The sequence below is a fragment of the Lissotriton vulgaris genome, chromosome 5 (genome assembly GCF_964263255.1).
Source record: "Lissotriton vulgaris chromosome 5, aLisVul1.2, whole genome shotgun sequence".
Classification (NCBI taxonomy): Eukaryota; Metazoa; Chordata; class Amphibia; order Caudata; family Salamandridae; genus Lissotriton; species Lissotriton vulgaris.
Window position 1 is genome coordinate 1,524,254,885 of NC_141693.1, and position 26,934 is coordinate 1,524,281,818.

At 47.3% G+C, this 26,934-nt stretch overlaps 1 protein-coding gene across 1 annotated transcript in view; it reads right to left on the bottom strand.

The window, feature by feature from the left end:
- The window catches only part of LAMTOR5 (late endosomal/lysosomal adaptor, MAPK and MTOR activator 5), an 87,598-nt gene extending 61,558 nt beyond the window's left edge, over positions 1-26,040 (bottom strand). Inside the window, exons 1-3 of the mRNA XM_086923594.1 lie at positions 25,938-26,040; positions 23,185-23,246; positions 21,656-21,773 (exon numbers count right to left, since the gene is read on the bottom strand). Coding sequence (XP_086779720.1) covers positions 21,656-21,773; positions 23,185-23,246; positions 25,938-26,002 — 245 coding nt within the window. The 5' untranslated portion in view covers positions 26,003-26,040. The remainder of the gene's footprint in view (positions 1-21,655; positions 21,774-23,184; positions 23,247-25,937) is intronic.
- Between the last annotated feature and the right edge of the window lie 894 nt (positions 26,041-26,934).

The following is a 26,934-nucleotide window of genomic DNA, read 5'->3' on the forward strand; positions in this document are numbered from 1 at the left end:
AGTGAAGACGAATGAGGGCCTTATTATCACACTTTTGTGCCAATCCAGATTTCAAACCCATAATCACAAGGGGTGTGGTAAGTAGTCAGTGTATAATTTGCACCCAGTTAGGAGTTGCAATCCTCTGAATAAGGAAGGAGTGCAAATTGCACATGATATGATGATGGACGCAGGTGGTAGAGCTGGTCTGATCCTACTGGACTTGTCCGCGGCCTTCGATACGGTCCACCACAAATTATTGGTGGACCGATTGAGGGCCTGTGGGATCCAAGGAAAGGCACTTAAAATCTTGCAAGCCTTTATATCCAGCAGGGGAACCTGGGGGATTTTGAGTCGGACCCATTTGTGCTCCCCTGTGGAGTCCCGCAGGGGTCTTCCCGAGTCGGACTCTTTTTAACGTGCAGGTCTCCACCCTCGCCCCAATCATCAGATCCTTTGGTTTTAATCTTACATCCTACGCTGACGACACGCAGATTGTGGGCTCGTTGCTTCCGGGTGAAATGGAGAGCACGGCAGATAGGTTCAGAGGCTGCATGCAGGAGATCAGCATCTGGATGGCAGCAAACTGCCTTAAGCTCAATTCAGCAAAAACCGAAGTGTTGCTGTTTGGGTCCAGAGAGGACTTCTGGTCCCCTCGTTGGTGGCCAGAGGAAATGGGGGCTCCTCCCTCCCCGGTTTCAAAGGTCAAAAACCTGGGTGTTGTGATGGATGAATCACTCTCTTTCAGGCCACATATCAATGCACTGTCCTCAGCCACCCACTGTGTGTAGAAAACTATTCGGAAAGTCCTACCGTTTCTGGCGGATGAACACAGGAAGACAGTGGTCACTGGTCTGGTGATGTCCCGACTAGATTACTGGAACAGCTTGCTGCTGAATGCCCAACAGGGGCTGTTAAATAAACTTCAAATCCTACAGAATGCAGCAGCTCGTCTGATTACGGGCACACCCAAGTTTGCTTCGGTAGCTCCAGACTTGGTGAAGCTACACTGGTTACCAGTAAGTAAAAGAATAATTTTTAAAACGCTCTGCGTAATTTTTAAGGCTTTGCATGGTCTAGGCCCCCAATGCATGATGAAGCTCTTCCAATGGTACAAGCCTGTAAGAGCATTAAGGTCAGCAGAGCAGGAGCTGGTGGTAGTCCCAAGAGTCAGACAAGCCCGGTGGGGAGGTAGGAGCTTCTCCCTGGGAGCGGCGAAGACATGGAATGCGCTGCCACTGAGCCTTAGACAGCTTCCAGATCTGCTTTCATTTAGGAAAGCCCTTAAAACATGGCTCTTTACACACTAACTCCCCATTTTATGTGCACTAGTGATCACTCAGCGCCAGGACACCTTCGGGTAACAGTGCGCTTTAAAAATGTAATAAATAAATAAATAAATAAATAAATATCACCCAGTCTGAGGTGTGCAAGGCATTATTTTGCACTCTAACCCCCAATTTGTGCAAGATTTTTCTTGCCATAAACTAAGGGTTCAACCCCACATCTCACACAGTTTGCCCCAGAGCTGGAAACCCAGTTCCGGAGCAAAGGGAAATTTGCACACGAAAAAGTATTGGCTGCCATATGGTAATCAGGACCTGAGTGAGCTAACAACTAAAAGACTATGGGTGAATCCATTACAGTGTTAGTTATGAGACAGAAAGCAAACAAGAGCGACTTAGAATAAGAAATACATTTTGAGCATGTTTAGTACCAAAATGACACATGGATCTCAGCAGTACCTAATTTGAGTTGGTGGTGGCCTGCAGGTAGTGATACTGATTGTTAAATCTTAGAAGTATTTTACTAGTTTGGCCAAGAACCAAAATTGCGAGAACAGCCAGTCAGTCTGCATGGAGTCTAAATGCATGTACGCATTCCACTCAGAAACAGACCATGTACCATGCTGCACTGGTGTCTTATTTTTCTCTCAGAGGTCTAGCCCATGACCCCTCTCCAAATGGGAATATGAAAGAGACCTTTACAGTGATCTTTGGGCGAATAAGAGTTTTTTGGTAAATATATGTCAAAATTGGGTGTAAGATGCACTATTGGACACTATGGGGCTTATTAAGATGTCGATCAGAGTTGCCTCTGACCGACACCGTCTCGGGCCCACCAACCTCCAGTCGGCAGTTACGACATGTACGATGAGACCGAACAACTCACATTTCTCTAAGGGAGTTTGTGTTACAGCAGTAAACCAGCCATATTAAAGGCTCCCATAAAGAAATGGGTGTGTGTAAAACCCTGCACCCTGTGACAGGCACCCCGTGGAGCCTGCCACATAGTGCACAGATTTACAGAGGGGCACCCTAGGTACCCCCTCGCCCAACAACCGTAGGCTACAGGGACCCCAACGGATAAAAAACTTTATTTGCCACTAATCCGCAAATCTGTGGCAAAAAAAACACATCCGGGCTCCCGTGCTTTCTTTAAAATAACCCCCAGTGACAAGGTCCCAGAGGCATATACTTATTATAGGAGGGGAGCGCAAGAGGACCCCTGCCTAGGGCGTATCAAAGCCCCAGGGACCACCATCACCCCAGGGGCACTTTTGATAATGAATATTAGTGGGCCCACTAGGCCTGCCCGCAGCTCCCGGGACCGCCAGCTCGCCAGGGCTATTTCAATGGGGTGGAGGCCCTCCTGCTTCGGGGACCCTTACCTCCCTGTGGCTCATTAAATCGATATGGGGGTCCTCCGCCCTGCACCCTGCCTTGGGGACTGGCACCTTCCTGTGGCCAATTAAAATTATGAGGGGGGGCCTTGTGGACCCCCGTGCCCCGTGGGCCTCCACCTCCCCGGGGCACAAATGCACTCACTAAGGGCATCCGTTGTGGCCCCCAGGGGACCACAACCTCCCTGGGGCAAATGTGATTTGAAGAGGGGGGCTCTAGGGCCCCCCTCCACTGCCATCCCCGAGGGCCGGCTCCAGTGGTACCCTGGGTTCAGACCCCCGGTTCATTGCAGTTTACTACGGCTCTATGGCACTACTCCTGCAATGCCATAGCAAACAGTGTGCTCCATTTTGAGCAAGCAAAGCTTTTTGCTCTCGCTTGCTCAAAGCGAAGCACTTCACTTTTTACACACAGGGAGCTGCATGTCAGAAGCTCCCTGTGTCTAAAACACAATACCAGCTCCTGCAGGACGCAGGGAGCTGGCAGGAATAGCGAGCCCTTCATGCTCTTCTCGCAGTCCCCAATGAGGTGGCCATGCCCCGGCTGATGGGGTCCCCGGAGACTGAAAATGGCCTCAGGAGGGAGGCTGCGCAGCCCCCATCCCATTTAAAAAATATTATTTTTTTTTTAAAAAGGGTAGGCCCCGGGGGATGGGGTCCTTTGGGCCAAAAATGACCGGGAGGGGTGCCATGCCCCCCCCTCCCCTCCTGTGTTTGTTATGAAAAAATTGAAAAAGGGTCAGTGCCTAGGGGATCGGCACCCCGGGGCGCAACATGACCCAGGGAACGGGGCCAAGCAGCCCCACTCCTGTTTTTGTTATTAAAAAAGTGGAAAAAGGGTCAGGCAAATGCAGCCCCACTTCCTAAGATAGAAAGAAAAAACAACTGGAACTTGCCGGAGGGCGCGCCCCTTTTTTCCACTGCTCTGCCAATGCGCATCCCGACACGCTTCTGGTTGAAGGATGAAGTTCCCATCACTGCTGAGGGTCCTTAGGGGCCAACAAGACCTCCTGTTACCTACATTAAGCTCCACACAGCGGGATTGCGGAGAGGTGGTAGGAGGCCACGCCCCCTTTCTCCACCACTCTGCAAATACGCCTCTCAGCACAAATCTGATGTGGGGGATGTGGGGGGGGGGATGTGGTCCACTTGCCTCCTGAGGGTCTTAGAACTAAAGTGGACTTCTTCCCCCAACATATAGTGAGCCAAGAGGCATGTCTGCAGAGTGGTGGAGAAACGGGGCATGGCCTCCGACCACCTCTCAGCAATCCCACTGTGTGGGTCTTACAGGAGGTAACAGAAGGGCTAGTTGGCCTACAAGGGCACTCAAGAGCCAAGTGGACATTATCCCCCCAACTAGTAGTGTGCCAGGAGGCTTGTTTAGTGAGTGGTGGAAAAAGAGGGCATGGCCACCAAAATTATCCTAGCAAACCCACTGTGTGGTACTTGCTGGAGGTAACGGGAGGGGTAGCTGGCCCTCAAGGACTCTCAATAGCCAAGGGGACTAGTAGTGCGCCAGGAGGCGTGTTTGCAGAGCGGTGGAGAAAGGGTGTGTGGCCTCCGATCAGGTCTCAGCAATCCTGTTGTGTGGGAATTACTGGAGGTAATAAGATTGGTAGTTGGCCCCAAAGGATATCCTTGGGGGCCAACTACCCCTCCTGTTCTTTCCAATAAGTCCCAGATAGAGGGACTGCTAAGTGGTCTTCGGAGGCCACGCACCCCTTCTCCACCATTCTGCAAACTCTGCTTGTGGTGCACTACTGGTTGGTGGATGAAGTCCACTTTACTCTTGAGGGACCTCGGGGGATAAGAAGCCCTCCTGGCACCTCCTATAAGTCCTACACAGCATCATTCCTGAGAGCTGGTCAGCTGCCCAGCCCCTTTCTCCACCACTCTGCAAACGTGTTACTAGTTTTAAAAAAAAACATACAAATTCACTGAAAAAAAATAAAGGTTACAGGGATGTTATAGATAGGAATTGGCATTTAAAAAAAATTATACATTCATACAAAAAACCAAAGGTTACAGGGACATATAATCATTAGGAAATTAAATAAAAAAATAAACAGTAATTTACTGAAAAAAGCAAAGGTTACAGAAACGTTCTAGTTAGCCTCAGGTTTCACTTGTACAAAACCAGAGAAATTCAGCAATACACCGCTCATGACCTCACATATTACTTCACTCATAACATAGTCAGTGACATCACAGATGACATCATTCAGTGACTATGAGTGTTTTTAAATAGTTTAATTTATATACGAAGGTGTATTGGTGAATCAGTGGGTGCAGGAGTATCTGTATCGATGATTCAGTGGGTGCGCAAATGACTAATTTATATTTATTTATTTAAGGAGTTTTTTATAGCTTTGTCGGGCCTGAAAGTTAACTGGGCCAAGGCTATAGTTCTTCCGCTAACGCCTGTCACGGAGGAAATCGAGATGGAATATCCTCTGCAATGGACCACAGACTCGGTCCGATATCTAGGGATTCAACTACATACAGACTCTGAGACGGTATTGCAGGAGAACTATGGCAAAGCAATAGATAAACTGGAGGACGATGTGGAGGCTTGGTGCAGAATTCCTCTTGTCCTGGATGGGAAGGATTTCAATTATAAAGATGGTGGTGATGCCTAGGATGCCGTTTCTCTTCCTTAATATACCAATAGTACTATCACATGCCTTTTTCCAAAGACTTACACAGTTGATGCTGAAGCTGGTGTGGGCGGGCAAGCAGGCGAGGGTTAAATGGCGGGTTCTTATACTACCTTACAGTATGGGGGATCTAGGAGCACCAGATTTTGAGCTTTACTATATGGTGGCACAGTGCTCGCATCTACATGCTTGGATCCACGGCGAGGCAGGTACACCATTCCTGCATATGGAAAAGTTGTTTGCCGCCCCACACTTGCCACCGGCGACTATATTTGAAGACCCTGATCATAGAACCGGCTTCCTTGATTCTATGAATGCTACCAGGCATGCATGGCACTGCCTGTTACAACAATAGGCGGCAGCATTACTATACACAATGTCCATGCCCATAGAGTGGGCTCGCTGGCTGACCCCATGCAGGGACAGAGGAGTTATTCGGGCACTGCGAGAGCTGAATATAAGGGTTGTGGGCAATCTTTTTAACGAACGGATAACAAAAACCTGGGAACAGGTGGAGGAGGATGTGGAAGCGGCCACACAATTGCAGCGCTTTCAGTTTCACAGGGGGAGCCCGGCCATGCTAGAACAGTTCGGAGAGGATATGCAGGAACCTCCGGCAATCCCTGAACTAATGTATGTCATCAAATCCAGCTCCGCTCGCAAGATAGTAACCAATATCTACAGAATTGCGATGACGCATAGAGAACACGAATACACAACAGCTAGGTTGGCATGGCAGAGGGACTTGCAAACAGCAATAGATGAAAAGATGTGGCAATACTGCTGCTTGAACAAGCAGCGGGTTTCACTTCATGGAAAACACAGGCTAATTCATTTTACATTTCTTAACAGAGTATACTACACGCCAGAACGGCTATGTAGGTATGGACTCAGAGAAGAGGCGAAGTGTGAGCGGTGTAGTGCACAGAGAGCGGATTTCATGCACCTAGCTTGGAACTGCCCTGGTATACTATCATACTGGGAAGAGGTTTTCCGGGGGCTGGGGAGGATAGTGGAGATGGAGCTTTCCCCGGACCCAGCCCTGGCCTTGTTGGGATACTCCAAACCACTGCCCAAGGCCGTACGAAGACTTGTAGACATGGGACTTTTAATAGCAAAAAGGGTAGTGGCACTACGTTGGATGAGGGGCCGGTACCAACAGTGACGAGATGGTCACATGACATGCTATACTGCTGCACCCAGACAGAGACTTATAGTGAACTGCTCCCACCACGTAGTAGACCTAAGAATTTTTGGGGATTATATAGTACGTATGAACAAGGGGAGACGGGAGTGGTTGCAGACGCACACACAGGGAATTCCAATCTCAGTGACGAGGAGACGGCAAAGGGTCGAGACGACAGTCGCTGAGCTACGACATTTCACAATAGAGAATGGGGACACCAGCCCAGGGAAGAGTGTGTCATAGTATTGTGTAATAAATGTCGCCTGGATCAGATGGTACTGAGACTTGTGGAAGTCGCTGCCTGCCGATGCTGGGTTGTTGGCCCAAAAGCTGTGTAATTAAGAGACTCATGGGAATTTTCCGTAACAGAGAGCTATGGGAATGTATGTGCTGAAGGTGTGCAAAAAGTGTGACACATGGCAATAATGTGCTGAACGTTTTATGTCTTGAATCTTTACAAATACATTAATAAAAAATATATATATATATATATATATATATTTTTTTTTTAAAGTGTGCTGAGCAAGATCCATACAATAAACAGTATTCGGACATATATGTTTGGTAGTCCAAGTGTGCTGAGCAGCATTAAGGTAGTACGCGAGTCCTGGGATAACCTCGTATTGTGCATGTTGTCTTGGGGTTGATACAATATAGCTGGGTTAAACAAAATAGGTTCGGAAATCCAAGTGTGCTGAGCAGCATGGAGGACATCCGTGAGTCCTAAGATAACCTCATAGAGAGCACGTTGTCTTGGGGTTGAAACCAATTTAGGGCGTTGGGAGTAATTGGAATAGCAGGAAGGAGGAGAGTCTTAGAGCTACTATGTCAGGAAGAGTTGAGCAGCATTAAGGTAGTACGTGAGTCCAGAGATAATCTCTTAGTGCACATGTTGTCTTGGGGTTGAAACCAATTCAGGGCAGTGAGAGTATTTGGAATAGCAGGGAGGAGGAGAGTCTTAGAGCTACTATGTCAGGAAGAGTGGAGCAGCATTAAGGTAGTACGTGAGTCCTGAGATAACCTCTTAGTGTGCAGGTTGTCTTGGGGTTGATACAATAAAGCAGGGTTTAACAAGATAGGTTCGGAAATCCAAGTGTCCTGAGCAGCATTGAGGTCGTCCGCGAGTCCTGAAATAACCTCCTAGAGAGCACGTTGTCTTGGGGTTAAACCAATTAAGGGGGGGGCAATTGGAATAGCAGGGAGGAGAAAGTCTTAGAGCTACAATGTCAGGAAGGGATGACGAGCAGGGAAAAGTGTATTGATGGCAGCTATCCATTCTGGAGGGAGTGGTTGAGGAAAAGGATTTTAAGTTGCTTTTAGAATTTTTTGAAGAACGGGATGGTCCTGATGTCGGCTGGAATGTCGTTCCAAATTTTGGGTGCATTACCGGTGAAGGATCTTGCAGCAGTTTTTTGTTTGCGTGTTTTGAAGGGGAGGAGTAGTAGGGTACTGGAGCTCCCGAGGGTCCTTATCTGACCAGCCCTCTTGAGTTTGGCAGTCAAGTACTCAGGTTTACCTGTGTGAATGGCTTTGTGTGTGAGGCAGGCAGTTCTGTATCGGACATGCAGTTCTATTGGGAGTCATTTTAGTTCTCAGAGTGCTGGTGAGATGTGATCGTACTTCCCGATTCCAGTGACCATTCTGGCTGCTGCATTGAGAGTGGTTTTGAGGGGTGCTAGGTGCGATATTGCTGTACCAGTGAGGGTGGCATTCCCATAGTCGAATCTGGATAGCACCAGTGATTGGCTGGCTTGTTTGAGGTCATTGGTTGGGATGAATGGCTTTTTTTTGTTAAGTAACTTCAAGTTGATAAAGGCACTCTTTGCAGAGTTCTTGGTGTGATTAGACATGTTGAGTTTTGAGTCTAGGGTAATTCCTAATGACTTAATGGAGTGGGTCAGAGTGTGATTGCTGTTGAGAGCATCCAAAGCTTTCAGCCATTCTGAATGAGTATTTTGGTTTTGTCTTGTTTAAGTTTTAGGTGGTTAAGTGACAGCCAATGTTGTATTTCTTTTAGAGTGGCATTTAGTCTGTGGATGTCCTCGATGGAGGTGGTTTCAAGATAGATTTGGGTGTCATCTGCATGGAGGTGGAAAGGGATGTTTGCCTTTTTGAGTATGGTGGTGAGGTGTTCTATATATATGTTGACCAGTTGGGTTGAAAGCACTGAACCTTGGGGGACGCCCCTTTTGATCTGGTGTAGGTCGGAGGTAAAGTTTTTTATTTTTATCCTTTGTGAGCGGCTGTGTAGGAAGGAGGAGAACCAGCGTAGGACCACCTCATCAGCTCCGAACCTTTCTTGAAGCGCCTCGATGAGAAGTTGGTGATCAACCGTGTCAAAAGCTGCCGAAAGGTCTAGGAGAATCAGGAGGCAGCATTTGTCAGTATCGAGGCATTTGTGGATGTCGTCAGTGATGTTAAGGATCGCAGTCTCAGTGCTGTAGCCTTTTCCGAAACCTGATTGGTGGGGGTCAAGAAGGTTGATGTTGTCCATGTGCTGAGTCAGTTGTTGGAGGACACATTTTTCCAGTATTTTGGATAGGAGGGGGAGATTGGAGACGGGTCTGAATTTGTTCAGTTCCTTTGAGTCAAGGTCTGTTTTTTTTAGTAGTGGTGTGACTTAGCCAACTTTGAGGCATTCATGTATGATGCCGGTTCTCAGGCAGCTGTTAATGATCTTGCACCAGAACGGAGCTATGGAGAGACTCCGTTTTTTGGTCAGTTCGGTAGTAATCGGGTCAAGGACCTGAGAGGCTGGTTTGGAGGGGGAGATTAGTTTGAGGATCTCTGATTCCGGGATGGGAATGAAGGACTTCCAGGTTTTAGAGGGGTGCTTGGATGAGCTATCTATTGTCACTGGAGGCAGGTTTTTGCAGACAGGGTTGACGTTGATTTCCAGTGAGAGCTCAATCGTGGTGATTTTTTCTTCAAAGAAGTTGGCGAAGTTTTCACACGTCTTTGGAGGCCTCTAGGGAGGATTCCAGGGGGTTGAAGGTTTGTTGTTTGAGGATTCTGAACAGTTCGTTGGGCCTGTTTTTTGCGTTGTCCAGGGCCTCACAGAAGAAGGTTGATTTTTCATTGCTGATGTGTTTTTAGGTCTCGCGACCTATCAATGCGCGCAAGCGCATTGAGCGGAGAGAGAATTCATGTCTTGAAAATACTCGTCAAACCAAGGGCTTTGTTCCTGCGGTTTCCTTGAAGTTCACATGAGCAAACAATCACGCGCATTCACGGCCAGCCCAGCACATCAAAGGGCTTCTCCTCCCCTAATTATTCATGGCCGGCCGCAGGCCGGCCGTACTTTCAGTTTGCCGGCATTATCAGGTACGTGTTGCTTTTTTTCCATTCACTTTGTCTCCGTGCTTTTAGCTTCACTTCAAAGGCTGCTTCACACCGCATTTCTCCTCCCCCCTCCCCTTCTCTGCCTTCCCTCAGCATGTGCTTTCATTCGCTCTGTTTCTGCTTTCCTGTTTTTGAACGCGATTTCATTTGGCTTCAGCATTGTTTGAGTGTCTTTACAATTGTTATGCGCTATGCTCACTAGAACATTGATTTTAGGTATTGTGCATTTATTTGGTTTTCTCTCCACATTTGGTGCTTTGTTTGGGATCGGCATGTTTCTGCCGTAACACCATTGTTTAAATTTGAATTAAATTATTATTCTATAGTTCCAGAGCACAGCGAGTGGTGATTGATCACTAATTTTCTTTTAAAACTCATTGGTAGTATCAATTAATGGGGTTTGGGCATCTGCCCTAACCCGAGCAACTACTCAACATTACAGGACTGCCAGAATGCTATGGTGAATGCTTTTTAACTCCAGTATGGACCGTACGATTATCACTTTTGAATAGTTTTGACACAACTTGTTTTTCCATTCTGGTATTCTTAAGGCTACAGGCATGCATAGGTTGCGTGTCTAGTAATCATACCAACAAAAGGTGTCTGTTGAACCCTGTATTTTGAGATTTTTTTTAAAAAAACACTGGCTGAGCTAAAGTGATGTAAATAATGTGCAGTGCTCCAAAAGTGATAGATTAAAATAGACTACCAGGGCTTCGCAGAGCGTTGTCAAAGGAAGAAATCAGCGCCAGAGAGTAGTCTCACCATTTGGCGTGTTTTTAATTGTTGACACTTGGATTTCTTCCTTTGACAACGCTCTGCGAAGCCCTGGTAGTCAATTTTAATCTATCACTTTTGGAGCACTGCACATTATTTACATCACTTTAGGGTGTCACAACAAGACCATGTTCTTTTCAACCCCTTACGCATTGACACTATATGGTCAAACGTGGGGTGGTAAGATAAGTAATTCCCACGTGACGTAAACTCCACCACATGGGTGGTCTGATGGGAATTACCTTAGCCTTCTGTGACCAATAGTCTCAATACATTTATTAGTTATGTGTACAGCCCTTGGTCTACATACACTCACCTCCAGTGCCTCACGGTTAACATTACAGTTACACACTGTTTTCAGACCTGGTCTGCTCTTTTGTATGTTTTGCATCTTGTTCAGGGGAGTGAGCAGAAAGGTCATTAAATATTCCCCCCGACCCCCCCACACACCTGTTTTTTCTATATGCTCCCAAGCACAGCGATAGGATTTTCTTATCCGCGCGCGTCTGGTGCTCAAGACCGGGGTCCCGTAGGCCCAGGAGCACAAAGGCCAAAGAGTTCTCAATAGGGTATCGCAGGATATCCTTGATATGGGAAAGAATTTCATCCCAGAACGGCCTGATTATTGGGCAATCCCACCAAATGTGGCGGAAGTCCCCCAGAAGGCCACAACCCCTCCAGCACTTGTCCGAGGTAGCCGGGTAGATACGATGGAGCCGAGTCGGAACCATATACCACTGCGTGAGAGTCTTTAAATGAGCCTCCCGTAAGTGGATCGAGTGGTTGAATTGGGTCATATCTCTCCACAGCGCTGACCATTCGGCGTCGGCGATATACCTCCCCACCATCTCCTCCCACTGCTCCATGTAACATGGCCTAGGTGACAATTCAGATTGATGAGGCAGCTGAGATAAGTAATTCCCACGTGACGTAAACTCCACCACATGGGTGGTCTGATGGGAATTACCTTAGCCTTCTGTGACCAATAGTCTCAATACATTTATTAGTTATGTGTACAGCCCTTGGTCTACATACACTCACCTCCAGTGCCTCACGGTTAACATTACAGTTACACACTGTTTTCAGACCTGGTCTGCTCTCTTGTATGTTTTGCATCTTGTTCAGGGGAGTGAGCAGACAGGTCATTAAATATTCCCCCCGAGCCCCCCACACACCTGTTTTTTCTATATGCTCCCAAGCACAGCGATAGGATTTTCTTATCCGCGCGCGTCTGGTGCTCAAGACCGGGGTCCCGTAGGCCCAGGAGCACAAAGGCCAAAGAGTTCTCAATAGGGTATCGCAGGATATCCTTGATATGGGAAAGAATTTCATCCCAGAACGGCCTGATTATTGGGCAATCCCACCAAATGTGGCGGAAGTCCCCCAGAAGGCCACAACCCCTCCAGCACTTGTCCGAGGTAGCCGGGTAGATACGATGGAGCCGAGTCGGAACCATATACCACTGCGTGAGAGTCTTTAAATGAGCCTCCCGTAAGTGGATCGAGTGGTTGAATTGGGTCATATCTCTCCACAGCGCTGACCATTCGGCGTCGGCGATATCCCTCCCCACCATCTCCTCCCACTGCTCCATGTAACATGGCCTAGGTGACAATTCAGATTGATGAGGCAGCTGATATAGGAAGGAGATGGCTCCCTTCATGGTGGATGTCCTTAGTAGAAAAGCCTCAAATTTCGAAGGAGGCCTCGTGGCTGCCTCCAGCACTCCTGGCGAAGGGCCCAATGTAGCAGTTGGACATGCCTATATCTATCAGTTTGCGGCACCTGGTAGTCCCGCATGCAATTAGCAAAGGTCAAAGGATCAGAGCCGTGAAACAAGTGAAGCAGCGCCCTGCATCCACCCTCCCTCCATGCGTCAAAGGGCCCCTCGGCAAGCGCCGGCGGGAAGGCCGGGTTGAAATGCAATGGTGTGAACGGAGATGGGAAGGTCGTCCATCGCTCATCGCCAGCCAAGGTGTCCCATACCTTCAGCGTAGTGCCCGTGGGGGTACTGATGTAAGCATTCACGGGGCGATCTTTCTTCGGTTTCCAGGCTAAGTCCCAGATGGACCGACCCGCCACGCTCCGGTCCATATGCAGCCAGTGTTTTTCAGAGAACTGCTGCGACCATTCCACCATGACCCTCAGTTGGGCAGCCTTATAATAGAGGCGCAGGTCCGGGAGACCAACCCCACCTTCCGACCGAGGTCGGCGTAGAACCGCGAAGGACAGACGCGCTCGGCCCCCTTGCCAGACAAATTTCAATACCATCGTTTTGAGTTGCCGGAAGTAAGCGCTATCCAGCGGAATAGGCAAGGCCTGGAATAGATACAAATATTTGGGAGAAGAACCATTTTAATCGCATGCACCCTACCTAACCAGGACAGGAATTTAGGTTTCCACCTCTCCAATTCCGCCCGGGTCTTCCCCAGGAGGGGCGGGAAGTTGGCCGCGAATAGCCTACCCACCGTCGAAGTCAGGTGGACTCCCAGATAGACAATCGAACCCGAAGCCCAAGCCAACGGCGTCAACGCCCGCACCTGAGCAACATCAGCCTGCGATAAAGTCAAATTCAGAATGTAAGACTTGCCACAATTTACTTTAAAGCCAGCCACATCCTCAAATTCAAGCAAAATGTCCCTAACACAGGGCAGAGAACCAGCCGGATCAGCCACTGAGAGCAGGACGTCGTCCGCGAAGAGAGAGATTTTGTGTTGCTCTCCCGTGAACGGTATGCCCTTCACACCTTCGTGTTCCCTCACCGCCATCGCCAGGGGCTCAATGCTGAGTGCGAATAACAAGGGGGAGAGGGGACACCCCTGTCTGGTGCCCCGCGAGTGTGCGAAGAAGGCCGACAGGTGGCCATTCACTGCCACCCTCGAACGTGGGCTGCAAAAGTTCGCCTGCACCATGGTAATGAATTTATCAGAGAAGCCGAAAGCTCGCAGCGTATTAAACAGAAAGCCCCAATCCACGCAGTCGAAGGCCTTCTCCGCGTCCAGACCCACCAACACAGCCGGAATGCGGAACCTGTCCGCTTTTTCGATGAGGTGAACCACTCTACGGGTATTATCGTGGGTCTGGCGACCCTTAATAAAGCTAGACTGGTCTGGGTGTATGATCGCCGGCAGCAGATCTTGTAGGCGGCCAGCCAGAATCGCCGAGTACAGCTTTGCGTCAATGTTAAGCAAGGCTATGGGACGAAACGAAGCACATTGCTCCGGGTCCTTCCCAGGTTTCGGCAAAACCGTAATCACCGCCTCGGCCAGGGTCCCCGCGTTCATCCTGGACGTCGCCATATCATTAAAGAGGGCAACCAGAAAGTCACACAACTCAGTAGCGTACGTCTTGTAGAAGACCGCTGTGTAACCATCCGGACCCGGGGCCTTGTGTAATTTCAAATTTTTGATGGCGGAGAGAACCTCTTCTCTCGAGATCGGTGCTTCTAACAGTTCGTTCCATTCCCTAGACACTCGGGGTAACGGCAAACGTTGTAGGAACTCCCGCTGTGACTCCGCATCCAGGGCGTCGCCCGTATACAACTCGGCGTAAAAGCGCCCAAAAATGTCCGCCTTCGCTCCATCCCGATGGTGCAACACTCCTGCGGCATCTCTGATCCCTCCTATGTATTCCCGCTCCCTCCTATCCCGCAATTGTCGCGCTAAGTGTCTACCAACCTTGTTGCCGCAAGAATACGTTTGACGCCCCAGCCGCAGAAGCGTAAGCTCGGCCCTATTGGTATAGTGTGCCTTTAATTTGCCCCTCACTGCCGTCAACGGGCGGAGAGTCACTCTCGAGGGGTTGAGTTTGTGAGCTCGTTCGAGCTCGACCACCTCAGCCTCCAATGCCTCACGTTCCTTCCTCCGCAATGTATTAATCTGCGAGTTGAGTCCCAGGCATGTGCCCCTGATCGTAGCCTTAAAGGCGTCCCACGTGGTCGACAGTGAGGTGTCCGATGGGGGATTGAGGTCAAAGAATTCTCGGATAGCGAGGCGCAATGCCTGATGAGATACTTCGTCCCTAACCACCGACGCTGGGAAATACCACTTCCGATGCAATGCATCAGGTGGCGACCAACGAAGATTAAGCACCAAGAGACTGTGGTCCGATACCGAGATTGGAAGAATGGCGGCATCCATCACGTCCCCGCGTAGGGACTGACTAAGGAAAATGAAATCTAAACGGGAGTAGGAATGATGCACGTGGGAGAAAAATGTGTAATCCTTCGTGGTAGGGTGGAAAAATCGCCAGCCATCAACTAGTCTCAGCTCCCCCACCCCTTGCTGTGCCAAATCAGAAAACACTCCCGTACCCGCCCTATGTCCCCCTGAGCTATCCAGATCCCTGTCCCACACCAGATTGAAATCCCCCAACAGGAATAAGTGACCTTCTGCAAAGTCCCCCACCTTCACCAACAGATCCTGCAAATACTTATTTTGACCAACATTGGGTAAATACACCACCACGAAGGTGCACAATCGACCTTGTTTAAGCCCTTTGACCATCAACCAACGGCCCTCCTTATCGTGACGGACCTCCACAGGCTGAAAGTGCAGCGCAGCCCGGAAAAGGAGTGCCACCCCCCTGTGTTTCGTAGCAGCGGAAGATCTATAAATAATGGGATAGGCCCTATGGCGGAGCCGCATCTCATCTTTCCGCGCCAGGTGGGTTTCTTGCAACCCAACAATGTCAAGGTGGTGGTCCACTACATACTTCAAAACCTTCTACCGCTTCTGTGGCAAATTCATGCCCTTAATATTCCATGTCCCTATGCTAATCGGCATAACAAAGACGAACCCAGAAAACTGCTCTCATCACTCCAAGTGTCCCACTCCCCACAACTAGGCCAACACTCATACAAGAGACGTCCAACCCCCGCCAGCCAACCATTGCAGTGATATCTACAACGCCATTGTAAACACACACCCGCAGCCACACATCAAACAACCCCCCATTCCAACCGTCACGGGTCCCCCCCCCCCAACACCCCAAACTCCCCAACTCCCACCCCTCCCCCAGTCGAAACACAACCAAAAACAAGAGCAAAGGCAAAAGTGTGAAAGCAAATACAGTACTCATCGTGTCCAGAAGGCCGGAGTCCGTAAGAGGCCTTCCCTCCAGGAAGCAGGCCGGGGGGATTAATACACTATCCCCCATGACCACAGTCGAGGGTGTCTCCTCCAAGAGTACATTCATACCCCCAGACCAGAAGGCCTGAACCCCTCCGGCGCCGATCCATCAATGATAAGGAGGTCACGCCGCTCCGGAGCTTTGCTGCGTATCAGCCAATGTGGCCGAAGCCACCGATGCCACAGCGTTGCCCCGCTCCTGCAGGCTGGTAGTGAGGTCCGGCCGCCGCCGGTCAGGTGAAGCGCCCACCCTATGCCAGGAAGACGAGCGGTGGCGCCTCCGAGATGGAGAAGTAGATGTGTCCTGCGAGGGCGGCACATCCTCCAGGCCCAGAAGGTCTTTTGCTGCCTGAAGCGTGCAAATTTGTGCGAGACGATTCTGCCACCGAAAGATGATCCGAAATGGATGCCCCCAGGAATAAGCGATGCCCCGTTCTCTCAGAAAGGCAGTCACTGGGCGGAACTCCCTTCTTTTCCGCAGGGTGGAGGCCGCCAGATCCTGGTACAGTTGAGGGCGGTGGTCCCTAAATTGCAATGACGTGAGTGTTCTGGCCTTGCGGAGGATCCGCTCTTTCACCTGGAAGTCATGGACGCACACAAGGATATCGGGGGGACCCCCCCGCGCCTGGGCAGCTCCACTCTATGCACTCTGTCCATTTGGATTTCCCGTGTATCCTCCTCAACAGATCCTGGACATAACCACGCAGGTCCCCTGCCTCACCATCTCAGGGCACAGCCCGGATACGAATGTTATTCCTGCGGGAACGGTTTTCCAAATCCTCCGTGTGCGTCTGTAAGTCCAGGTTCTGCTCAGTGAGGCGAATGATATCCTGCTGCAGCAAGTGCACGTCGTTGGCCATACTTAGATCATGGTCTTCCAGGGTCGCCACCCTCTCGCCTAAACCGTCCACATCTCTCCGCACCTCCCGCAGATCAGAGGCCAATTGCGCCCGGAGCTCGGAGATATCCTCCTTAATGGAGGCAAAGAGTTCAGTCATGAAAGCTTTCGTTGCCGGCGCTTCATCGTCCGATTGCTTCGACGACCCACTAGCTCCAGGGGACGCCGGCTGTTGGGAGGATTTCGAAGTGCCATCCTTCCCCGGGCGCCCTTTGCGCTGCGCGTTAGACATGGTGGCAAGCAGCGCTCCACCCAAGCGCCACGGGGCCGAACAAGATGGCGGGTCTTGTCGCTCGGCCTGCGATATCAAGTGCCAGGCCTCAAACTCTAGTCCGCAGCACCCCTGATATGACTGATATGACTGATACAACGTTCACAGTATATACCGCAGCTCGTGCCTTAGGCGTCACAGGTGCACGGGGCAAAGCTCAGGCCCGCGGATGAGCAGGAGTCCAATGGCGGCCATGCATGAGTGCCGTCGCTATCCCCTAAACTGCTTCCGTCCCACACGTGGCCCGGGCTTCACCGGAATCCGCTGATCTGGCACCGCTCACCACCACAGGTCTCGGCCAGGGTAATCGCCACCGCTCAGGTTCACCGCCTCCGGCGTTCAGACATCTCGGGCCACCTCTCGACCACCACCGCCGGCCGCTGTGGAGCCTTCTCAGCCAAGCCCCGTGGGTCTGCTGCACCTCACAAGCCAGGGGACTCCAAGCCACCTCCGTAGCAAAACCCTCCGCTTCGCCGATTCAACGCGACTCTCCACCTTCCACCAGCTCCGGGGTCTCCAGGCGGGTTCTCAGGAGCTCCGCCCTCCTCCTACACCAGCCGCCGAGATCAAGAGAGGCCGGGGTCGCGCAGGCCGCGGAGTTCAATCGATCTCGTGGGCGATCTCGGAGGTTCTCCGCCCCACCGACAGCACCAAACCCCTCCGCCACACCAGGGAGACTACCACACCACTTTTGAAGCGGGCCACTCCCTCAGGACCGTGCTATTAGATGCTTTTGCCGGAGCGGCACGGAAAGGCGTCCTACTCCGCCGCCATCTTCTGAAAAGTCTGCATTCCTTTTTAGTAGATTATAAGGAGCAGTCTGAAAATGAATGCCATATAATACTACTGGGGGACTTTAATATCCATAGATGTCCAGATAAATGCCTGTCCAATGATCCCTTTGCCCCCATCGAACAGGTTGATTCCCACTTCGAGCATACGGAGCAGGGGATCCTATTGGAATACATCTTAGCTGAAAATGGTTTAATGTTACCCATGGGGGACGAGGTGAACATACCAACTTTTAAGGGAAATGGTAGTGGGTCAACCATTGACTTTATTTTCACAAATCTAACATTAGGGAGTAACATAGTTGATTATTTTCCTGTCTGGTCCCATTTTAGCAACCATAATCCCATTTTTTTGCGTGTTGGAGGCGTTTTTAGTAGATCCGGGACGCAATTAAACGGGGTTGATAAACAAGATATTTGGGCCACAGATCAGGCGCAGAGAATTAAATGGTGTAAAATCATCCCTGAGGATTTCCTAGGCAACCTCTTCAATAATAGAAGGGAGGAGCTGCGCATATGCATGGACAAGGAAGCAGGGGATAGTGAGGTAGTGGAGGCATACCAAAAGGTTTGCCAGCAGATATCGTCTGATTTAACGCATCCCAGAAAAGCTAAAGAATCAGGGCCATTTGGCTGGTTTAATAATAATTGCTCAGTAGCAAACCACAAACTGAAGGAGGCCCTGAAACGTAAGCCTGTTGATAGAAAATGTGTGGCACTCCTAAGGAAAGCATACAAAGCAGCAGTTGAACAGAGGAGGCGGGAGATCAGGGAAGATGCCTGGGCAGAACTGACCTCTATTGACGTTATAAAAAATAGCGCCAAATTCTGGGAGGTGATAAATCAACCCTATTTTATCCACATCAGTGCTAATGCAATTCCCCTTGAGTGCTGCAGATCCATGAATCCCATTGTTCATGACGAGCTCAGCTCATCATGAGCACACAATCAGTGTACTGCATGACAAGCTGAGCTCGTCATGAGCAGCGAAGGGGTTATAGATTCGAGTAATAATGTTTTAGATTGTGGCATACAGGAGGATAAGTGGTTCTCACATTTTAAGTCAGTCTACAAACATGTGTCCGCAAGGGCTGACAATTCAATCTTAGGGGCTACTCATCCATATACGCGGAGGTAACAGAAGCCATCTGTAAAATGACAAGCAATAAGGCCCCCGGCACTGATGGCGTACCAGCCGACCTCTTTAAGTCTAATACAGAAATATGGTCTAAAGTTTTATCTAATGTTTTTAATAGAATTTCCATAACTGGTATCCCAATGACTTGGTCACAGTCGGTAATTGTACCCATCTTTAAAAATGGTAATAGAGGAGAGCCAAGCAATTACCGTCCAATTTCCCTTATAGATTCTGCTGTGAAGGTCCTAGGCAGAGTGGTTCTGTGTAAATTATCTGACTGGCTTGAGGACACAAACTCTCCGTCAGCTTTACAGTACGGGTTTCGAAAGGGGCCTAGCACTATAGACCAGTGCCTCAACCTCCAATTACTGATTGGGAAGTATACCCTAGTGAAGCAAGGTTGTTTGTACATAGCATTTATGGACCTGTCCTCGGCCTTTGACAGAGTTAACAGGTCCATGCTATGGGATTTGCTTTTAAAGATGGGTATTGACGAAAACATAGTATACTTTCTAGCTGATCTTCATAGGGACCTCACAGCCACAGTGAGATATGATCGCAATGGAAATTGTACGGGCAAGATAGGTATAACTAATGGGGTCAGACAAGGCTGCATTTTAGCTCCCTTATCATTTACATTATATATTAACGAGCTAGCTAGTGTTTTGGGAGCAGCTTGCAAGGACATCCCTAAGGCGGGTAAGTTGTCTCTTCCCGCGTTACTATATGCGGATGATGCCGCACTTATAGCGCGCACACCAGTAGGTTTACAAAGTCTTTTAAATTCTTTTTATGAGTTTATGTCCTCTTTGGATCTTAGCATTAATTACACCAAATCTCACGTCATGGCTGTGGGTACAAAGGGTAGGCATAGGAAGCTGATGTCACTCCACTGTAATGGGAACAAGTTAACTAGGGTAACCAGATTCCCATACCTTGGGGTGGTGTTTGATGAAAGTTCCACCTGGCTTCCCCAACTGTCCGAGAAAAGAAATGCGTTTGTACGGTCCATCTCTGCTGTCTTGGGTTTTTCCCGCAAATTGGGGGTGAAGCCACTACAAGCAGTGTTAAAGGTTTACGACGCAAAATGTGTGTCGATAGCAATGTATGGCGCAGACTTATGGGGTTTTAAGAACGTTAAGCTGTTACAGGTGGCAGAGGACACATTTTTAAAGTCTATCTTATCCGTACCACAATCGACCCCAGGCTTTATAGTTCACCAAGAATGTAGAGGTGGAATACCTAGAAGATCGGATCGCCATTGCGCCCCTTTTAAAGTGGATTATGGTCTGGTTGAACCCACAAGTGGATGTGAATAATGAGATCCTGGCGGACTGTTTTAGCCTAGAACATTGGGAATCTATCCCGTGGTTAAACTATGTCAGAAATATTGCAGTCTTACTGGGGCGTCCAGAAATATTTGAGGAACCATCTAAACTGGTTAAAGGAGATATGAAATGGGTCAAGACAGCTTTTAAACGGCATAGAGAGATGGATAGAGAGGGCTTTGAATTGACCAAGCCAACTGTGAGAGCCCATCAGTTAGTTGTAACATCAGAGAATGACCTAGAATTATATCTGAAAATTGTTAACAATGCCAACCACAGATATCTACTAACCAAGTTTAGATTAAACAAAATCCATTTACTCATTTCAGGGCGCCCTTGTTGGACTAAGGCTATAGACTTGAAATGATGTACTTGTGATGGTTTTTCTATAATGGACACTGCCCACTTCATGTTCTTTTGTGGTTTTTTTAAGGATATACGGAAAAAAATTATTGTACCCCTACTAAAGGATAAAGGGTTCAAACAAGTGAAACCTGCCCTATTATATTTCCAACTGTTGTCCAATACGTGGGAAATTTTTAATGTTGCCACTTTTTTAAATATAGCTATGAGACTGAGGAAAAAATGAGTTAGTCTTAGATAATATTTCTCTTTTATGTGATTTATTCTTAGAGTCTGTCATTTACTGAATTTTTAACTAAGATGAATTGTGTATGTTTTTAAATTTACATATGAATTTGCTACTTAACTCTTATTGTTTTAAACTTTTGTCACATATTCCTTCCTTAGTCGATGTGCTGTTGTCATTAGTTATCCATATTGCAATTTGAATGTCTTCTCCCTTTTTTTGGACCTATGTATACTTTTGTGGTTTTTGTTATGAACCGTATAAAGTATTTTGACTGATTGATGTAAAAAAAAAAAAAAAGTGCTCCACCACTTCAGTGTGTGCCCCACACCACCACCCTGATTACGCCTTGAACTGCTTGCCTTTTTTACCCCGAGAGTCAAGATCTAAAGGGGTGTACTTGGACATCAGTTTTTAGTGGCTATAGGAGGTCAGACCCTAGGAAATCAGGGGTAAAAAGACTCAGCCCCCACAGTTGAGGAGCAATAACCCACGAGTGCCACCAATTCCCAAAAAGGTTCTGACAAACAACAACAGTTTAAGATGTAATTTTAGGTCCTGTAAAGTTATGAATCGAAATCATTAAATCAATTCATAAAAGACTGGGAGCAAAAGCACATAATAAGTAGTAAGCGCCTGCATCATAAAACTAGTCAGGGAAACAAAGACTAGATTGTCAGACGAACCGTACCTAGAATGAAATATTTCAATTTTTTACTAAATATTGGAAGGTTATAGCAGCAAGCTATTTAACATGGTTCTCCCCACCCTTCGTAGAAAAAGCACTCTAAAGTACTCAGACAGCAGTAAAAAGGAAAAAGTAACACAGGTTGCATAACAGAGTTCAGTGTAAACTTAGCAACCAGGTGGGAACACAACAAAAAACTCACCCACTATCCGACTCAAGGCAAACCACTGGTACATCAGTAGGGTCGGACGAGAGTTGGGCGGCTTGCTGAGCAAGAACAGAGATCACACCAGCATGCTCATCCGAAAGGCTCCCTCGACCTAGGACAAAAAGCAAATCAATATGGGTATGCATATACTAAATAGCTATTAAACTGTTGTACAATGATCGAGGTTTCTCAGGGCTAAGACTAATATGTAGCTGTTCTTTGCCCCATCTGTTAAATAAATCTCTATTGTTTAGTAAGAAATGAGGATATGACTCGTGTTGTGTGACATGTAGTGTTTATACCAATATAGCCACAGCCCCTAAACAAAATACATGGCAAACATTTTGTGCATGCGATTTTCCAGGCACATGGTTTGACATCAATCGCTTTCTGGTCAAGAAGATATGAACTGTCAGAAAGATGGAAGTTTGTTTTTTTGATGTTAAGATAATCCTTTAATTGTTCCAAGTATCAAGACTGCTCCGTACCGAGGCACTCCTTCACAATACGACCTGTGGAGCTGAACAAGAAGTTAACTACCTAGAATCAGAAGTCTTTATAACCCATTTGATAAGGTTGGAAATTTTATAAAATATTTTAAATTTAACATTTATCTATGGAACGTATGACAAAGTAGCATCCAAAGTAAAACATTTTAATATGACTCAAGTCATAGATAGAGTGAATTTAAATAAAATCATGGAATACTAGTGCCTGAATCCTACTACAACCTTCCATTATTTAAACTCACATAAATATAAAATGAGCAACGAGCCCAATTAACAGCACCGCCCCTTTGCCACAAAATAAATAATTTCCAAAAGAACGCTGTGCACCACCTATGAGCACCAGCTGCTCAAAGGTGCGACCTAAGGCCACAATGGAGAAAAATACATATCGTTGTGCACCCTTATTGAAACCCATACAGTCATCAGATCTGACCTCTGAGAGATTGCAGTGAAGCTGTGGGCTTCAAGATGGGTTCCATTACTGTAACTGTAACCATTACTCCAACATACACAATCTTTTAATGTAGTACTGGTACCATATACTGCCTTCTGAAAGTAGTTCAGAGCATTGCATGGTCTTACACATGACCATCCTCCTTCACTTGGTGAGGACGTACGTCTTCAACAGCTCCACCCTTATACCCAGATTGGTGTTCACAGAATCCTGCTTCTCTCACACTCATCACAATTCTGTAGTACTGGGTATTTGCATTATCTGTGTATTTCCTGCCCCACCCAGTCTTCGCTCCCTAATACTTGGCACAATCAGTCTATGCAGCAACGATCAGGTTCAAGTCATGCACAAAGTGCCTCAGTTATGTGCAGCAGCAGGTTTGCAAAATGTTGTATAGTCTAGCCAGGAAATAACCATCTGTCACATTACTGATACTTTTTTCACTTCTTACATACATTTCATTTAATCGCTAATGCCTGGTAGGAATTGAGTGTAGTGTAGTGCCGCCTGTTAATGATTGTGAACATATTACGTGGTGTGGTAAGAACATGGACACTTACAACCCAGATTCAGCCCTTGTGAGTCAGTACACAAGATCCCAACGATGGAGGGATTCTTCATCCTAAGGAGAAAGACAAGTTTCAGACATAAAAGGCGATCCTTTCTTCCATTTGTATCATACCTTCACAGTAATAAAGTGTTTTAATAGCAGTATAAGTCAGCAAGATGTTGCCAAAGTCAATATACAGAATGCATGAAATAATCACTGCTGTCTTCTACAGAGGGTTCTACGCGATATCAAATAGGCAATAGTGAAGCTCGAACTGTCTAGGTCTTCACCTGGAACTGAAAAGTGGGAAAACACAGGTTATTGACAGCTATCCATGCACAGTCCTATGCTCCCTCCCTCAAATCATGTTCTGCTCCCGAGACGATGCATTTAATCAGCTGGACAAGGGTAAATGAGTAAGGGGATCCATGACAACATGGCCTAACCTCCTCCACTCTCTCCTACCTAAAAAATATAATATAAACCACAATCAGCTGCTTCTGGCATTCTCCCTCACTCAAATAATTTTAGAAATACCTCACATCCAGCCATGCTCCTTTAGCACCCTAGTCTCCGCCAAAAACACTTCGCATCCTGGCACCATCCATCTGTTTTGCCACCAGTATTTACATATTTGTAATGATATTTTTTGCATTTAGCTTTGTGTTCATTAAAGTAAATTTCGGTTTTGAACGAAAAGACATTGCCTATCCAATGATTTATTGAGTGATTATTATATGTGCTTTGGAATGCTAAATTTCCAACCCACATCAACTTCCTGAATAAGCCTTGGACTGCTCTGATCTACCCTCCTCAAGAATCAAGCGTTGAAGGCATATGCTTGGTTTTTCAATTTGGGTTGACAACAGTATGAGAAGCCTGGGACATCAGTGGTAAACAACCTTACTTAATACAATTGATGCCCTGTGACCCGAGAATGCTTAAGCTCTCTACCCTACCAAACTCACAAAACACATCCTTAGAGTCACACATATCTATTTGTTATACGATGGCTCAGTGGGTTAATACCTCAGTTCCGAGATCTTTATTTAACCTGCATGCCCCTAATTATGATCATATGAAATAGTTCAGTAAGTTCGGCAACCACCTAGATGATTTACATGGAAACTACAGGGCATACTTTTTGAATCCTTATAGGATTTAAACAATTGTTTGTTAAGTCAGTTAAAATGTGATCCATTGGGTAGTAATACAATCTAGGTAATAAGTGTTGAAAGTATTCACTTGTAATGTGTCTTATATAAATGGGTATTGGCGTACTTACACACGTAGAAACACTCAACATTATCACAATGTACATATTCCTACTTTTACACAGAGCTTGCCTCAAAATTACTTTTAAACCTCAGTGTATCCCTTGTACCTCAAACCACTTCAAGGAGTACAGAGAACCCAGACAAATTAAATTAGGGATTTCCAAGAAGTGAGCGATTTACCACAAGCTTTGTGGAAAGATAAGCGTCTCGCCTTCATCGCCACTCCCCCTTATTCGCTGACCTGGCAGCCCAGATTTGCCGGGACAGTCAGGGTTTTTCACCAAATTTGGAACATGTCCTAGTTTTCAGAGAGGGTTGACTCAAACAGTGGGAGGCATGTTTTTATGTGTTCCAAAGCTGAACTAGTTAGCCGCCGTTGTCGGAGAGCATTTTAAATACCAGATATGAAATAAGGTTTAAACATTGGATTACATTTATTTCCCAAAAGCCTTGTCTGTGTTTTAATGTCAGACATGCCAATAGACCCAATTCAGGCAGGAAACTCCAAAAATGGGTTTTATTTTGGTTGCTCCAGTCTGAAATTGCTCCTCCTTCAATAGAAGTCAATGGGAGAAATGCTTTCGCCAGACTATTTTTTCAAAATCTCCCGCTTTCCTCTTCTAAAATGTTAGCATGTGTGTTTAGTTGATGAGCTCTGTCCTTCTGTGCCTGATGTAAAGTTGTAGTCCTCCTAATTTTGCGAAATGCCACGCTTTTTGGTTTTAAACATCTGGTCACCCTAACTACATGGCGAAGGAACTGAATGTGTGCGAGTCCCTCCATGTCTTACATTGTTAGAACACAGCAGTCGGGACACTGTCTAGCAGATTCACTTTGGGTGGAGCAGAACAGGTTCTAGAACAGCTGCTGGACACAGAATTCAGCTGGTCTCAGCACTACATCCCAGCTGCTTCATCTCATAACCTGCCTACCACCAGCACCCACGCGACCGAACAAATACAACTGCTATAGCAGTACGAGTTTCCCTCTGTGTGGAGGGCTAAGCATCTTAAGTCTAAGGTCACCCAAATATGATTTTTTTCATGTATTAACACACTACATTTTCAATACGGAAAATAAATATCAACTGGTTTCACACAGGCTTGCTTTCCCTTATCCGGTTTCCCACCCCTTAACTCAATTTCCGTAGATACCTCTTCAGCCGCCTCCTTCCACAGCACAGCTACTAGAGCTGCCTGCATGGTGCTGTCATTTCTACGGTTCGTGCAGCGTCCTACCCATAATCCGTATACTTAATGCCTTCCGACTTGTTCTCAATCTCACACCTCCTCCAGCGTAGTCCTGCACCTCATCTCCTTTATGTTACCCTCTCGAGTTTCCTAAACGCTTCCATCACTCCTCACCCCCATCGCACCCGCCACTCTTCCTCCTTCTACCTTCATTTATCTATCCCTCGCTTTCCGCACGCCTATTTCAACCAGACGCTGCTACCATGCCTCCATGCCTCCCCCTGCCCCGTCCTCACGTCTCCTCCAGATGCTGCTCCAGAGCTGATTCCATGCTCTCAACACCACTTCTCCGCCTGACCATGTATCAGCTGACTGCACACAGTTAGTTCCTATTCAACCCACAATTCTTTGCGAAACGTCATCTGTCACTCGTAAAGGACCGAGGTCCAGCGCCATCTTTGAGTGGGAAAGTGCGTCGTATTTCTTGTCGTACTTCTGTTTTTCTAAATCTCTCTCAGTGATGGCCCTACGGGTCTTCCCAATAGAGTAACAATACACTGCTATTGTACTACTTTTTGGTAGTCCTGAACGGTCAAAGTGTCCTAACTCTCGTATTTGCTACTGAAGGTATTTTTAACATGGAAAAGGCAAAAAAACAACAACAATTGGTACTACCAATGCTTGCTTTTCCGCCCCCTTGCACCAACCATTAGTCTTTCAATTTCCGTTGATCCTTCTTCAGCCTACTCCTCCTCTCTTTCCACCTCATGTCTCTACTACAGGTGCCTGCAGGGTCGCAACTCGAATCGAACTTAATTGGGGTGGTGGTGGTGGGGCCTAAGAGGTCGGCCAATTGAGGAGGGACTGACACCAAGAGCCAATAAAGGATAACAGAGTGATACATTGTGTACATTGTGCATTTGTAACATCTTGCTTAAACCTGGCAGGATTACATAGCTGCCAACTTTTCAGAACGCCAATGTGTGACATTTTAGGGCTAAGGATAATAAAGATGACCGGTAAGTAAGACATTACTCAGAAGTAATGACTTCCTGTTGCATAATTGATTTCAACATTGTCAAAAAATTGCTGGAACCATTAAATGAATTAAGCTCTATCTAGCTGCTGGAAATTGGACCTGAACTATAGCCTGTGTGTTTCTGATGAATTGGCACCACCCTGTGGTCGCTGTCACACACTGCAGATATGTAGAATGACGGTACTCTTGTTTCTTCCCGCCTATGCTGCCTAAATGTTTTCATGCAACAGCGAAATGGACAAGATTGAACTCAG